We start from the raw sequence: 13452 nt of genomic DNA on the forward strand, positions 1-13452 counted from the left end.
GGCAATGATTGTCTAACCCCCACTCTTTTGCCCTCCGCCAACTTGCTGTCCACCTTCATTCTCCTTATACTTAACTTCTCCCTCCCTTTGTCTCCCCCTGCTTTCTCACTGTTGTCTTCCTTTCTAACTCCTCGAACCCCACCTCCATTCCCCCTTCAACAACAGAAAAATCACATTTAAAGTTAATCGAAGTGGGGAAAAAGTGAATGGTAAATTGTACCCATGACACAAAGTATCTGCTTAATCTTATGTTTGTATCCTATGGGCTCCCTTGCCTCTCTCCCCTCTCTTCATTGTTTGTTGCTGTCTCACCAAACTTATTTAAATTGTTAACACTTAGGGGCAAGGAATGTGTCTTTTTTTTTTTTTTTTTAATTTTTTGTGGGGCATCTAGTACACATTGGGGTGTTCAAAAACAATAAATCTGCTTGGTAGTACATGCATTTTTTTTAAAAAAAGCCATAATTTTATTTTTCACCCACTGTTTGTGGTATCAGTTAACATATCAGACGTAGGTTGACATTCCATTACTTCCTTCCAATGCATATTTTAAATTGCCTTGAGATAAGTATGAATTTGCCAACATAAGGATGGTGGCAAAAATAGCTTAATAAATCACATGATGTTTGAGCACATGTCTTTCAAATATATTCAGACTGAATTCAAGCAGACTAAAATACCAGAATTTTTATAGGTAACTATAGAAACCTGATTCTAAGGTCAGGGTTGTCAAACTGCTAATCAAGAGGATATCCTGGCTATGCCATTTGTCAGCGGGCTTAAAACAAACAAACAAAAAAACCCACCCTATGTTCCTGTCTTTGTCTTGTCTCACCATTGAGTTTGTCTCTGAACTTGCCGTTAACCTTTTCACCCAACAGAAGTGAATTTAAAGTTGCTCCAGAGATAAGTAGTTAGGGGGCAGGCTGTTGTGTATCACACACACTGAACAGTTCTTAAAATTCATCGTCAAAGTGCTCCACAAGAGACAGTATTAGGAAACTTTTTTCAGAATAGCAGCCGTGTTGGTCTGTATTCGCAAAAAGAAAAGGAGTACTTGTGGCACCTTAGAGACTAACCAATTTATTTGAGCATAAGCTTTCGTGAGCTACATGCATCCGATGAAGTGAGCTGTAGCTCACGAAAGCTTATGCTCAAATAAATTGGTTAGTCTCTAAGGTGCCACAAGTCCTCCTTTTCTTATTAGGAAACTGAATCCTTCTATTCAGAAGGGTTAATCAGAGCACACATTCCTTCTTTGCTCCTCCCTTCGCTGTCACAAATTATTAAAAACCAAAAACATAGAGCCTGTATAAGAAGCCTTTGTTTCTTCCTACCACAGCTTCAAAACAATCATCCATTATATTGACAATCAGTTTGAAAGATACCTTCACGACGAGAGTGGTCTGAACAGGCGCCACATTATAGACAACAGAGTCCACTGCTGTTTTTACTTCATATCACCCTTTGGGCATGGGTAAGAAAATAAATACTTATATTTTAGGGTGTTTTATCCTTAGCATGCATTTGGTAACTTCCCTGTCTTGGAGACTAACCTTCATGTTAATGGAGTTACTTCCCAAGTTGTCAGTTAGCCAACTCAATTAAAACAGGCTTTGGGTTTAATGACCTCCTCCTGCTTTGTCTTATTCCGGTAGGAATTTAATACGGAGGAGTAAATATTCTCAGAAACACACAAGCTGGTAATATGCATATTATTGAGATGGAAACTTAATTACAATTCAACCCTTACATGAGCAGCTCAATAGATAAGTGCGCCAAGTCCTTTAAAGATACAAGACAGATTGTTTACATAGATACCTTGAATTAAGGGCTACTTATGTATTGTTAGTACAAGTGCAATAATCCTGATACCTGCCACTTAATATGTATGTTTAATAGTCCTTAGGTTTAATTTGTTTTTGTTGCATTTTTTTCCTTCTTGTAGGCTGAAGCCTTTAGATGTAGAGTTCATGAAAGCTCTTCATGGAAAAGTCAACATTGTCCCTGTGATTGCCAAGGCTGACACTCTGACACTGAAGGAGAGAGAGAGGCTGAAGAGAAGGGTAAATATAACACCCAAGTGTCAGAAAAATGTGGACCAGCACAGGGCTGGAGCCAGATAAAAATAAACCCAGGTTGAACACCATTAGCTGAATCACAGAACATTTCAGACATAGGACCGAACTGTCACCTAGTGTAAATCAGCTCCACTGAAGTCATTGGCACTACACTAAATTACCCCAGATGAGCATCTGGCCCACAGTGTAGAAATGATCAAGGGGAAGTGTGTGTCCCCCAAAAGATTATTGCAGCACTTCCCTGTGATTTTTAAGTGTGTTATCAAGATGTGTTCTCTAACCTCATTGCTATTAAAAGAAGTATGTCTCCCTGCATCAGTTTTTAATAGGACACTTATTTGTTTGCATGAATGTCAGGATGTACTTAGGGCTGTACTGGAGAAGGAAGTTTTCCAGACAGAGCTGATAATGTAAATCTTTCAGTGTTCAAAGATTTACCTACCTTATTTAATACTGTTTGCCAAGACTTTCCAAGAGTTGATTTTCCAGCCAGTAGGCTGCTAGGGTCGGTTTTACAGTGCCATAGTTTGAGTAGAAAGCTCCTAAAAACATACAAAAAAATTCAGGAGAATTTTTGCTCCTTGTGTAGTTGGGAACACTGGCATTTTGAGCATCTACGTGAATGTTTTCCAGGACTCCTTCAGAATGGGTTCTGGATCTTTTTTTCCAGGTGTTTTAGTTTGTCCAGGTGTTTTCTCTGTAAGATGGACCAAGGGTTTGTCTTGACTAGGAAAAGTGGTTAAGTTTAGGTCAGGCTTAACTAGCACATGTTAGCTAAATCCAACCACTATTCCTTGTCACTACAAACCCCAAACCGTTGATGGGGAGAGAGAGAGAGACTCACAAAATGGCCTGTCATAGCACTGTACTCTCCATAAATCTAGGTAGCCAGATTTGCTTTTAATTAAAGTAAAAGGGAAACTTGTGGGGAGAAGTCTTGTCTAAGCCTTTGGACTTTTAAATACTGTAGTTTTGTAGAAAAAAAACAAACCAACCCTCTAAGACATATCTGGTTGTACGACTTACACCAGCGTTAGCCCTGCTTGTGTGCACTAAGGGTGGCTGGTGAGTGAGAGGAGTTTATCATCTGTTTAGTATGTTCCTTTGGGAGCTACCTTTTTATGTAAACGATATTTGATCTTTAAACTAATTTGACTTTTCAGCATGTTTACCCTGGCCCATTAGATGAGCTCTGTGGAGCCAATTTTCGGGCATTGTCACTTGAGTTAAAGTTTCCAGTTCTGCATTTGGCAGCAGGCTGAGTGCTTAAGGAGTTAAAATTTGGGTGCCCAAATACAGATTTGGGTGTGTAATGTTAAAGTATTCCTTGAAATTACAAGGTAGATTCAATGCTAAAATGATTATTCTGCTCCCATTTATATTTCAACTGAAATTTAAACTGACATAAAAGCAGAGGTTCTGCATGCATGCCCCTTTCTCCAAAAGCAACAACTCTCTTTTTAAACATAGCTGGATGTATGCCAACCAAGTTTCAGTAGTTGCTAGGACTGTCATTCAGTCATTGCTGTCAGTATCCTGGATTGAACATCCTCTCTTTATAGCACTCCTTTCCTCTACTGTTTGGTGATCTCCCTTTAGTGTCGAGCATCACATAGCATGCATGTGATGTGGCATTCATTATGAGGTACTGGCAGAGAGGGTATTACCAGCAGCAGTTGCAGTGAAATATAGACAGCAAGCAAACCTATTTCCTGATCTTCCTTCAATTGGATTGCATGGCTTTCAGCATAACCCCTAAGTGACGTTAGATTGAGGTTTCGCGGTAAATATATATTTTATTGCAATACTGGCAAATAGAGGCAAGTCCTAGCACAACTATTCTATAATGAATGGATGTAAATTGATGAAACCTCACTTCATCATATTCCTTTCACATCAATCTAAATTTTAATTCAACCTTCCCAGTTTGTCGCATAACATAGTTTTAATAAACAAATCTTATAAAATACCCTTGATTTATATTGAAGGGCATTGTTATTACAGCAATGTCTGGTCTTACCATAAAAACATAAGAGGCACCTAAACTGTTGCCAGTTATGGTGTGGTTAAGAAGATAAACAACTTTTAATTATTTTTGGTCTACTGGCAAAGGTCAGTACAAATGGTTTAACTAAGTAAAATGTGTAATGTGGTTCCAAAGCTTTGAAAGTCTAGCTAGTGTATATTGTTCTAACTAAAAGCATCTCAGTTACAAAATCTCTTATCAGGAATAAGAATCAAAATTTGCCTTTGCTGGAGCTTTGATATTGTTTTAGATGTCTCTGCCATTTGGCGATTAATCTAAGGTAGTGTTTTTGTTTTGCTTCTTTGAACCAAGCTAAAAGATCAGTTGTGGTCCTTGTGAAGGAAACCCAGCTTGGAGTAATTCCTGTTTTGTCTTGCTGGAATTCAAAGTTGTGGTTTTTTTTTTTTTTTTTTTTTTTAAGAAACTCTTGAGTGGGAAGAACTGCAAGGCGGTTTCACAAGCTGTGCCATGCAAAGCCACTAAGGAAACCTGCTCAGAAGAATGATTTCATGAGAGGGGAACTAGTATTTTGACTTTTTAAATTTCCCATGGGAATGCTAATCTGTAGGAACACAGAACCCCCTGAGGCCAATAAAACTGAGATTTCAAGACGCAAAATGCTGTTTCATTGTTGAAACCATAAAATACAGTTTGTTTTTATTGCAATTCTTTTTCCTCCCAGGAAAGCACTAGGTTTAACAGCTGTAATATATTCTAGCACCCCTTGTTGCTGGCTTTCCCTCTATTGTTTCAGCTGCATTTTTATCTCTCAAATCTCACTCAGGCTAAATGTGCTTTCTTTTTCCGTGCATCTACGTAGAAGCAACAAACTGCAGTACTGCTTCACCTATACCAGCTGTTCATGTCTCATCGTTAGGGGATACTGTAAACTCCAATAAATTGTTGGGTTGCATTCTGCAAAACAGTACTAACCTCTAGATTGATATGGCTCCAAGCTAGTATCCCTTGCTGTTATATATATATATTGTCTTCAGTTGAAATGGGGTTAACGTTTCCCCATCAAAATGTTTTTCCTCTTAACTAGTTGCTCTGTTGTTGTGGACTTGAGTTAGTTTTGATTCTTAAAATGAAATTTACTTAAAATCCCCCTTTCTAATAAAAAAATAATAAAATAATTGAAAGCTGTACTTCAATTTTTCTAAACTGACCTTACTTCCAAATTTGAAACCCAAGACATAACCCTTTAGATATTCAGATTCTGTTATTAAAATGTGGCATATAGTTTATTTGGCATATTTTTCTCTTCTAAAAGTGTAGAAGGTTGCAGGTATGGGGACCTTCATGTAGGTACTGCAGAGCTGCTGTGACTTCAGGTTCATTATATTTTACATTGAAAATGATGGTTTACACTCTGCAAAGGAAGAAAAGATCCTAGGAATAGGGATGGTACATACACAAGGGTCACGCTTGTACGTGTTCCCTTAGCCCCCACCCTGGATTAACAAAAGGCTTAAAAGTCATTTCAACTTGGATTATAAAAACTGTAGAATGGGAGAGTTTCTCCTATAACAGATTTATTGGGTACCATTATAACAGAAACTCATAGGAACAAATGATATTGATGCAGGCTCCATAGCAAGCTCTCTTGTGGACTCAGTAGCTGCATCTATACTAGCTAATTTTGTACCTATTTCAACACTGGTGCAGTTACATCAGTGCTAATTAAAGTGTAAACACTTATGTGGACAGGACTTCAGTGGCTTTACTACTGTGTTGTGAAAACTTGCTTTCTTGACGTGGAGGCCTTAGCCTGGTCTACACTAGGGCTTTAACCATTGGAGTTGCACTGCTATTTTAAACAGACACTGACTTGCTAGTGTAGCTGCAGCCACTGGAATACCAGAGGGGTGGTTTCTACAGTCACAGTTCCTGGGTTGTCTGGAGCATCCAAGATAACTTTGAAGTTGGAATGCTGACTTTCCACCGAAGAGCTAAATGTTCTTTCCAGTGATGCTAAGAACAGCCACACTTTCTTTTATCTGAACAGAATCTCCTCAATGTTATAGAAGGAGGAAATTCTCATTTTAGGCTTTTTTTTTTTAATAGTTTATAGGATCACAGTGGAAGTGTTCTCCTCTGTTTTGAAGGGAAAATTAAATAATATCACCTTTTGACACTGCCAGAGGTCTAGAGTTAAACTAGCTGTTTACCCCTGCAGTGATTTCATTAGGAAAAGTATGTATACAGAAGTACAGATTAGTGTTTGTTAATCCCAGACATTAGTTACAATAAGGAGAATTGTGTGAGGATATCTTTCACTGTTAAAATGGAGAAAGAAAGTAATTCAAAATCCTCTAAGTGGGACATGGACTTAATTACAGTTACAGATTAGGTGATATAAAACTTAATTTAGCATTTGTTCCATTTTTGAATATATAGCATATAAAATATATAATGGATGCGCACACATGATCTGTGCTTGCTATTTTTTGAAGCTGTAAGTAATGAATATCTCCTCAAAATCCACTTCTGGTCCTTGCTTTTTACCATTGACTGTTACTTGTGTGTTGTCTGCTCCTGCTTCCCAGACAGAGGCAGGGCAGTACATATACATTCCAACTGTGTTAATGATTTGCTTGTTCTATAGGTAATATTATTTTTAACTTCTTGCTGTCTCTTCAATACCCCTGTTCTTTGTTGGTGTTTAAGACCTATGTTTATCTTTGATTGTAAACTCTCTGGGGCAGGTGCCATGCCTCTCTTAATCTCGGTAAAGATGTGTGCAAGAATATAGTGCTATTTTTTGTTAATAAGGTTAATATCCATAGCAAGTGATGAGTTCCAACTTTAGTATGTTAATAAACTGAATTATTTGAAGTTAAGTTCAAATCCATTGATTAATCGCCTGGTAACAGCAGGATTTTTTTTTTTTAATTAAAACTTTGAATTCAGTGAACTGTCACCATATAAACTACTGAATTTAGAAGCTATTTGAATCAGCTTGTTTACATTTAAGCTTAATTATTTTATTTGGGTGCCAGCATGATATAAACATACAGTAAAATGAGTTTGAGAATATCTCACCATGCACTTTGATGTCCCAAATCTAGATCCCCTTGAGTAATGGGGACATAGGTGGCAGAGCTGTCATTCATATTTAACCATTTGTAATTTTGTAGCCCTTGGCTTTTTAAAATTGTAAATAATTCAGTGAAAGCTAATTTCAGAAACTCTTTTTTTCAGTTTATTTCTGACACTCTGCATCAGTGTGTGTTTCCTACCCTGCTCAAAAAGAGAACCTACATTAATTAACAAAGCCCTTCAGTGCTTTCAAGTATGGAGACATAATTTTGTCAGACTAAAATGAAATTTGTGTGAAAAAGTCCTACAAAGCCTAATTTGGATTTCCTCCAGCCTTCTCAAGTTTGTGTAATTATTTCCCAATTGTTAGTTTCCTATACCTCAAGCTACTGCTCTCTAAATGGACACTTACCTATTTTTGTGCCGTCCTTCTTAAGCTATTTGTGGACTGAAAGTCCAGGTAGCCTCCATTTAGTGACGGGAGATAAAATGTGAATATATAGTTCTAAGGTAGAGACTAGGTGGGTGAGGATATTACCTCACCCCCCTTGTCTCTCTTAATATCCTGGGACCACGGCTGCAACAACACTGTATCACAATGGAAGTTTTAAGGTAGAAGCAGATTCCCAATGAAGCTAAAACAGTTTCAGGTAATAACCAGGTGGGTAAGTATACAAAACCAAAGACCAAATGTAAATTGTTTTAATGACTTACTTTGTTGCTTGGTCAAGCTATTTAAGAGTAGGAAACATACTCTGGATTTCCTATTCTGGGGATAAGAGAATTTGGATGGCAGACCTGTACATCAAAGATATCTACTTAAAACCTATAGTGGATCTCTGGCCAGATAGAAACTTGATTGTTATCTTTCTCTTTCCAATTTGTGCACCTCCTGTGGGGGCTCCCCCCCTCCCCAATTCTTCAGGTTCTGGATGAGATTGCTGAGCATGGCATTAGGATTTACCAGTTGCCTGATGCAGATTCTGATGAAGATGAGGAGTTCAAAGAACAGACCAGGGTTCTGAAGGTGAGTTCTTCACTTGATATTTGAAAAGACTGATCATTTTATTTTAACTAGTTTTTATAAAGCTACAGGATTCTTACAGATATTATATTCAGTTATAATGTATTTGTTGAAAATTTGTGACTTTATTCTCTCAGAACTGAATGATAGTCCTCCTTAGAACCAAATATTACATGAACTGCTTCCATGCAGCTGTAGTAAAGCACTTCAGTCTTGACCTTGCAAGTACTCCCTTTGATTCTAGTCTTGGATTCTCTGAAGTCCAATGGTGCTCGATTTTGACTTTTTAAAATGTAGGCAGATGTCCACTAGATGCTAGAATGAGATGCCAATCCTCTGACTTAATCCAGAATTTGAAATAAGATCAGAGGAGAGCGAGGCAAAGGTATCTGACTGTCATACTTCACTTCTTGCCTCTCACAAAACTAAATCAGTAATGAAGATCTTAATTTATTTCAGTCACTCATGTTTGTGCTACAGGTATCATTGCATAAACACTTTACAGTGTGTGCCTTAAACTGTGAATGTCTCTAGCTATCTGTTATCCATCATCCTAACTCTCTATTCTGTTTTTCTACTGTAACTGGCAAGTTTCCATGGGCTATTTATGTCAGATGACAGGCCACACGTGACCTGTGCTTCAACAAAAGCAAAAAGCTCCTAAAACAATAAGAGTTCTAACTGAAAACAAAAAAACCAACAACCTGTAAATAATTTTCCTTTACACAGGTGTGAAGACAAAATTGATCACAACAAGGTTACAGTTATTAATACTGAGGAGTTATGTACAGCATAGGGTATAGGATTAGGCAATGTTCTGTTCTCTGATGCTAACGGGTTTAGTCACATTGGTTTGGTAACTTTTTTTTGCCTTTTCCCTTCAATACTGAAATGTATTTCTATGCTTCTCGAGAACTTATGTTGCTTTTGCTCGGTTGTCTCGTCTAGGCTAGCATTCCCTTTGCTGTTATTGGGTCCAACCAACTTATTGAGGTGAAAGGAAAAAAAATCCGAGGTCGCCTTTACCCTTGGGGAGTGGTTGAGGTTGAGAATCCAGAGCACAATGACTTCCTTAAATTGCGCACAATGCTGGTGTAAGTAAAGGCATGTGTTTAATCTTTGGCATTACGTATCTGTTGAATCAGGAGGTGCCTTTGATGGATTTTTTTTCATTTATGTACACAGACTTCATTTCATTCTAGCCATATTGCTTTTGCTTTCTCTATTTTTGGATTCATTTGCCCATAGCAAGGAACAATGATGTACAAAATGCAGCCTGTACATTTAACTGTGTGATGATTACAAGTAAGTATATGTGATGACTTCTTTGCCGCTTACTTCCCTGTGATGGGTTTTTAACAAAATGCTGTTTGTATTAACTTTAAGAGTTGATTGGTTATCTGTAGCATCCTTGCTTGGCCTAATTAAGCTATTAGTAAAATTTGGAGCATAAAGAAAATTTTCCACAGGTCAAGACGGCTTATAGTATACCATGGAGTTTAAGTCTACTTAGACTGACGTTTCACTTTTTTTTGCTTCTTTCCATGCAGTGTAGTTTAAGGATGTTTTAAGATGTTCATTGGCATCTTTATAATACCTAAAGATTCCTGTAGCAGACGTAGACCATTGTCCTGCACATGGCTCCTTGGGTGTGCAAGTGGCCACCTGTGCAGAAGAGCTAGTGGGACTGAGGCCTAAGGGCCTCCAGGCTTTATCTCAGTACAAATTACAAATACTAATCATAGCCCATGACAGTGCGTTTGGATTTATCATTGTTAATATTGTCATTTTATAAAGGAATTGTTGCATCTGTTTAATTCAGATAGCATAACAATAGTATAACCACCCCCTCACCTCACTCCATGAATTATATGTCGCCAAATGCTTTTTCACAAAGACTCTTGGCGTAAGAGATTCTCTTATTTGATCATATTGTCATCATCTTAGATGGGCACTTGTGGGGCTAAGGTCAATCCAAATTCATATTGGACATGACTAGCACTCTCTGCTCAGTGGAGGTCCAGTAATGGAACAGCGCAGGGCTATTGAAGGTATGGATCAAGTTGCTTTGGCATAGTTGCACATAAGGGGGAGTTTGCACATCACCTGCACTAGACAGGTCTGAAGCCAGTGTTGTTCTTCCCTTGCTTTCAGTGCTAAATTTGGTCAGAAAGCTTTTAAGTGTTTATTATCTTCAGCGAGAGAGTGGTCTACAGTTTGACTCACATTAGGCTGACAGCTATGCTGTTACATCTTTGTGATGAATGATGGCAGTGTGCTTTAAAATTAACCTGTTACAACTTCTTCCTTGTTTGGTAGCACTTACTTAGGAGTGTACTCATGGAGAATCATTCTCTCCTTTCTTCCCGTTCACTGATCTGTACTGCTGTGCTTAGTTTACTTCCACACTCTCAAAAACTCACCCTTGTTTGCTGTGATTCACATTGTATAGTGTTCACTTGTACCACTCTGTCTTTTTATATCCCTCATGCGCTGATGGGTCAGAGTGTAACTTGTAAGTTTGAGGGTTTCTTTTAAGTAGAGTGTTGCAGCAGGAAGACGAAACTTTTCTCATTGATTTGTATTTTTAAAATACGCTAAAGATAGAGGTCAGGATAGACTAAGTCTTAAGCCCTGACAATCTAGAAAGTGCCACTTAAATACAGTAAACCCGATTTAGGACTATACCTTGTATGTATAATTTAGCTATGTAACTTTTTTAAATGAAAGTTTATTATGGTAACTTTTCTGTTACTGGTTTCAGAGGAACAGCCGTGTTAGTCTGTATTCGCAAAAAGAAAAGGAGTACTTGTGGCACCTTAGAGACTAACCAATTTCATGCTCAAATAAATTGGTTAGTCTCTAAGGTGCCACAAGTACTCCTTTTCTTTTTTCTGTTACTGGAAATTCAGTGCGGAGTCCTAGTGCAGTAAGTAGAGCCTCCGCTGGTCAGAGATCGCCCTCTGGTGGTCAGCTTCGATGTATGTTGTTCCGAGAGCTGAAAGTTCTCAGAGGTTGCTAAGGAGCTCTACCTAGTCTGAAGTTATAAACTGTATTTTAGGACATAGTTTCTAAAATATCTTTTGAATACTAAACATAAGGCAAAAGCAAGGGTTACTACAATTTGGAGATTACTGCAAACATCTCCTCTGAAGTAGTGGACAATGATGGACAGCAGAATTTTTCTTGTTTTTGAAGGTAATTATCAGGAAGAGAGAAATTTAAGCCCCATTTAAAACAAACAAACAAACCATGGTGTGGGTATTAATGTTCCAGTTACTCTGTGGGTGGAGGACTTGGCCTTTGTTTCTATCTAGGATTTAGTCCCAAATAAATACAGTGATTTATGTAATAGAAACCGTGAATTGAAGAGGGTGATTAACGGTTTGGCAAAAAATGTAAAATATTATTCTTTTACCTGTTCCAGAACACACATGCAGGACCTGCAGGAAGTGACTCAAGATTTGCACTATGAGAACTTCCGATCGGAGAGATTAAAACGCACGGGCAAGTGAGTATGAGCTCCTTTGGGCTTTGCTTCTGTTGATTCTGTCATTTTTCACTTGTGCTATTGGACAGATTCTCTTTCCCTGCCATTCTCTCCCTTTAGATCACCATTCTTTTCTGAGATGCAGCACTGAAGTGCACCATTAGAGAATTTCTGGAAATAACTTTAACAGGGATCATTTAATAAAGAATGACAGCTAGGTAAATACCACAGCTACAAATTACTGGCTTGGTTGGTTCCATTTGCATACCCTTTCTCCTTCCTCCTCCCCTCATTTTTAATCTAAAAATGCATAGAGAAATAGTGGATAGTAAATATGGTGGGGGTTTCCCCCCTTTAATAGTCCCTATAAAAATAATAAGCGTAAGGAACTGGGCTATTAAACGGAGACCCAGCCTGTGAAGCTCAGGATGGATGGTGTTTCACTTTTTAAGTGTAAGACTGACACATTGGCCAAGGGTTTGTGGAATATATTTTCTTTAAGCTTTCTATTTTACTTTGCCTTGTTCAGTAATAATTGGATATACAGCTAGATAGACATCCTTTCCACATTTCCTTATTTCAGTTTAGCATGTTTCATTACCGTTCTTTAATTAAACCCATTTGATGTCACTTTCTTTATTTGTCATAAATTTTTGTGCCCTTCACAAGCTTCGTTTCTTTCTAGTATGAGGAACATATCTGTTGGCGTCGCATCTTCCTGATGACAGACAACCTATTCCTCTCCCAGCTTTACTTTGAAATGCTTATTAATTACCAACCATTATTTTCAAAAAGAAAGAAAATTGACATCATTTTGTATCTATGCCATAGCTTTGTTTTATTACTGCAGTGGTACCATGGAGGGATGATAAAGAAAATGTCTCAATTGCAGTAAATGAAAGAACAAGGCATGAGAGTGCAGGAAATATCTTGTATGAAACAATAGGAGAAAGAGAAGATGGGAAGAAATTTGAAGGAGCTAGACAATATAATGTGCTGCTTAGTATAGCTTCTTAAAGCAACAAGACTTTCTCATCCATTCCCTTGTAAGAAAGCATGCAGTCAATCTTGTTCTCTCTGTATAGCCCAAACTGTGAGCCTTGAATCTGTTCTCAGAGACTGTGTGTACTTTTTCTCTTCCATGTCTGTCTTATGCTTTCCTTTTCCATGCCTACACTGTATGATGTGTAAAAAGGAGAGGACGACTTGTGGCACCTTAGAGACTAACAAATTTATTTGAGCATAAGCCTTTGTGAGCTACAGCTCACTTCAGAATGCATCCGATGAAGTGAGCTGTAGCTCACGAAAGCTTATGCTCAAATAAATTTGTTAGTCTCTAAGGTGCCACAAGTTGTCCTCTCCTTTTTGCGGATACAGACTAACACGGCTGCTACTCTGAAACCTGTATGATGTATGTTTGTGTTTGGTAGGCCTGTTGAAGAAGAAGTTGTAGACAAGGATAGAATCCTCCAGCAGAAAGAGGCTGAGGTAAGGATGCATTGTAACAAATTTCTCTTTTGATTCATTACAAAACCTGTAATTAAATGATATATCAGTAGAGATCTCCTACTGTAGGAAAAAATAGTATTTGTGCAGTAAAACAGTGAAATTGAATATTTAGACTGGCTGCAGAATAGTTTTCTCTCCTGATTTCTGCACTTCAGGTCATCTAATGGTCATGGGCAAAAGACTTTAAGGGTTTAGTTTTGAAGAATGTGGGGGACCTAAATGCAAATTAATTGCATTTTGCGCATTTACTTGTATATTGTGTGTGCTGTGTACACAATTC

General features: G+C 37.9%; 1 protein-coding gene across 4 annotated transcripts in view; it reads left to right on the forward strand.

The window, feature by feature from the left end:
* The window catches only part of LOC125623172 (septin-2), a 93041-nt gene that overhangs the window by 53444 nt on the left and 26145 nt on the right, over positions 1–13452 (forward strand). For all 4 annotated transcript variants that reach the window (XM_048822099.2, XM_048822098.2, XM_075119973.1 and 1 more), the window contains exons 6-11: positions 1343–1477; positions 1949–2066; positions 8075–8176; positions 9122–9267; positions 11601–11684; positions 13094–13151. In XM_048822099.2, the coding sequence (XP_048678056.1) occupies positions 1343–1477; positions 1949–2066; positions 8075–8176; positions 9122–9267; positions 11601–11684; positions 13094–13151 (643 nt within the window). The remainder of the gene's footprint in view (positions 1–1342; positions 1478–1948; positions 2067–8074; positions 8177–9121; positions 9268–11600; positions 11685–13093; positions 13152–13452) is intronic.

The sequence above is a fragment of the Caretta caretta genome, chromosome 15 (assembly GCF_965140235.1).
Source record: "Caretta caretta isolate rCarCar2 chromosome 15, rCarCar1.hap1, whole genome shotgun sequence".
In the NCBI taxonomy this organism is placed as follows: Eukaryota; Metazoa; Chordata; order Testudines; family Cheloniidae; genus Caretta; species Caretta caretta.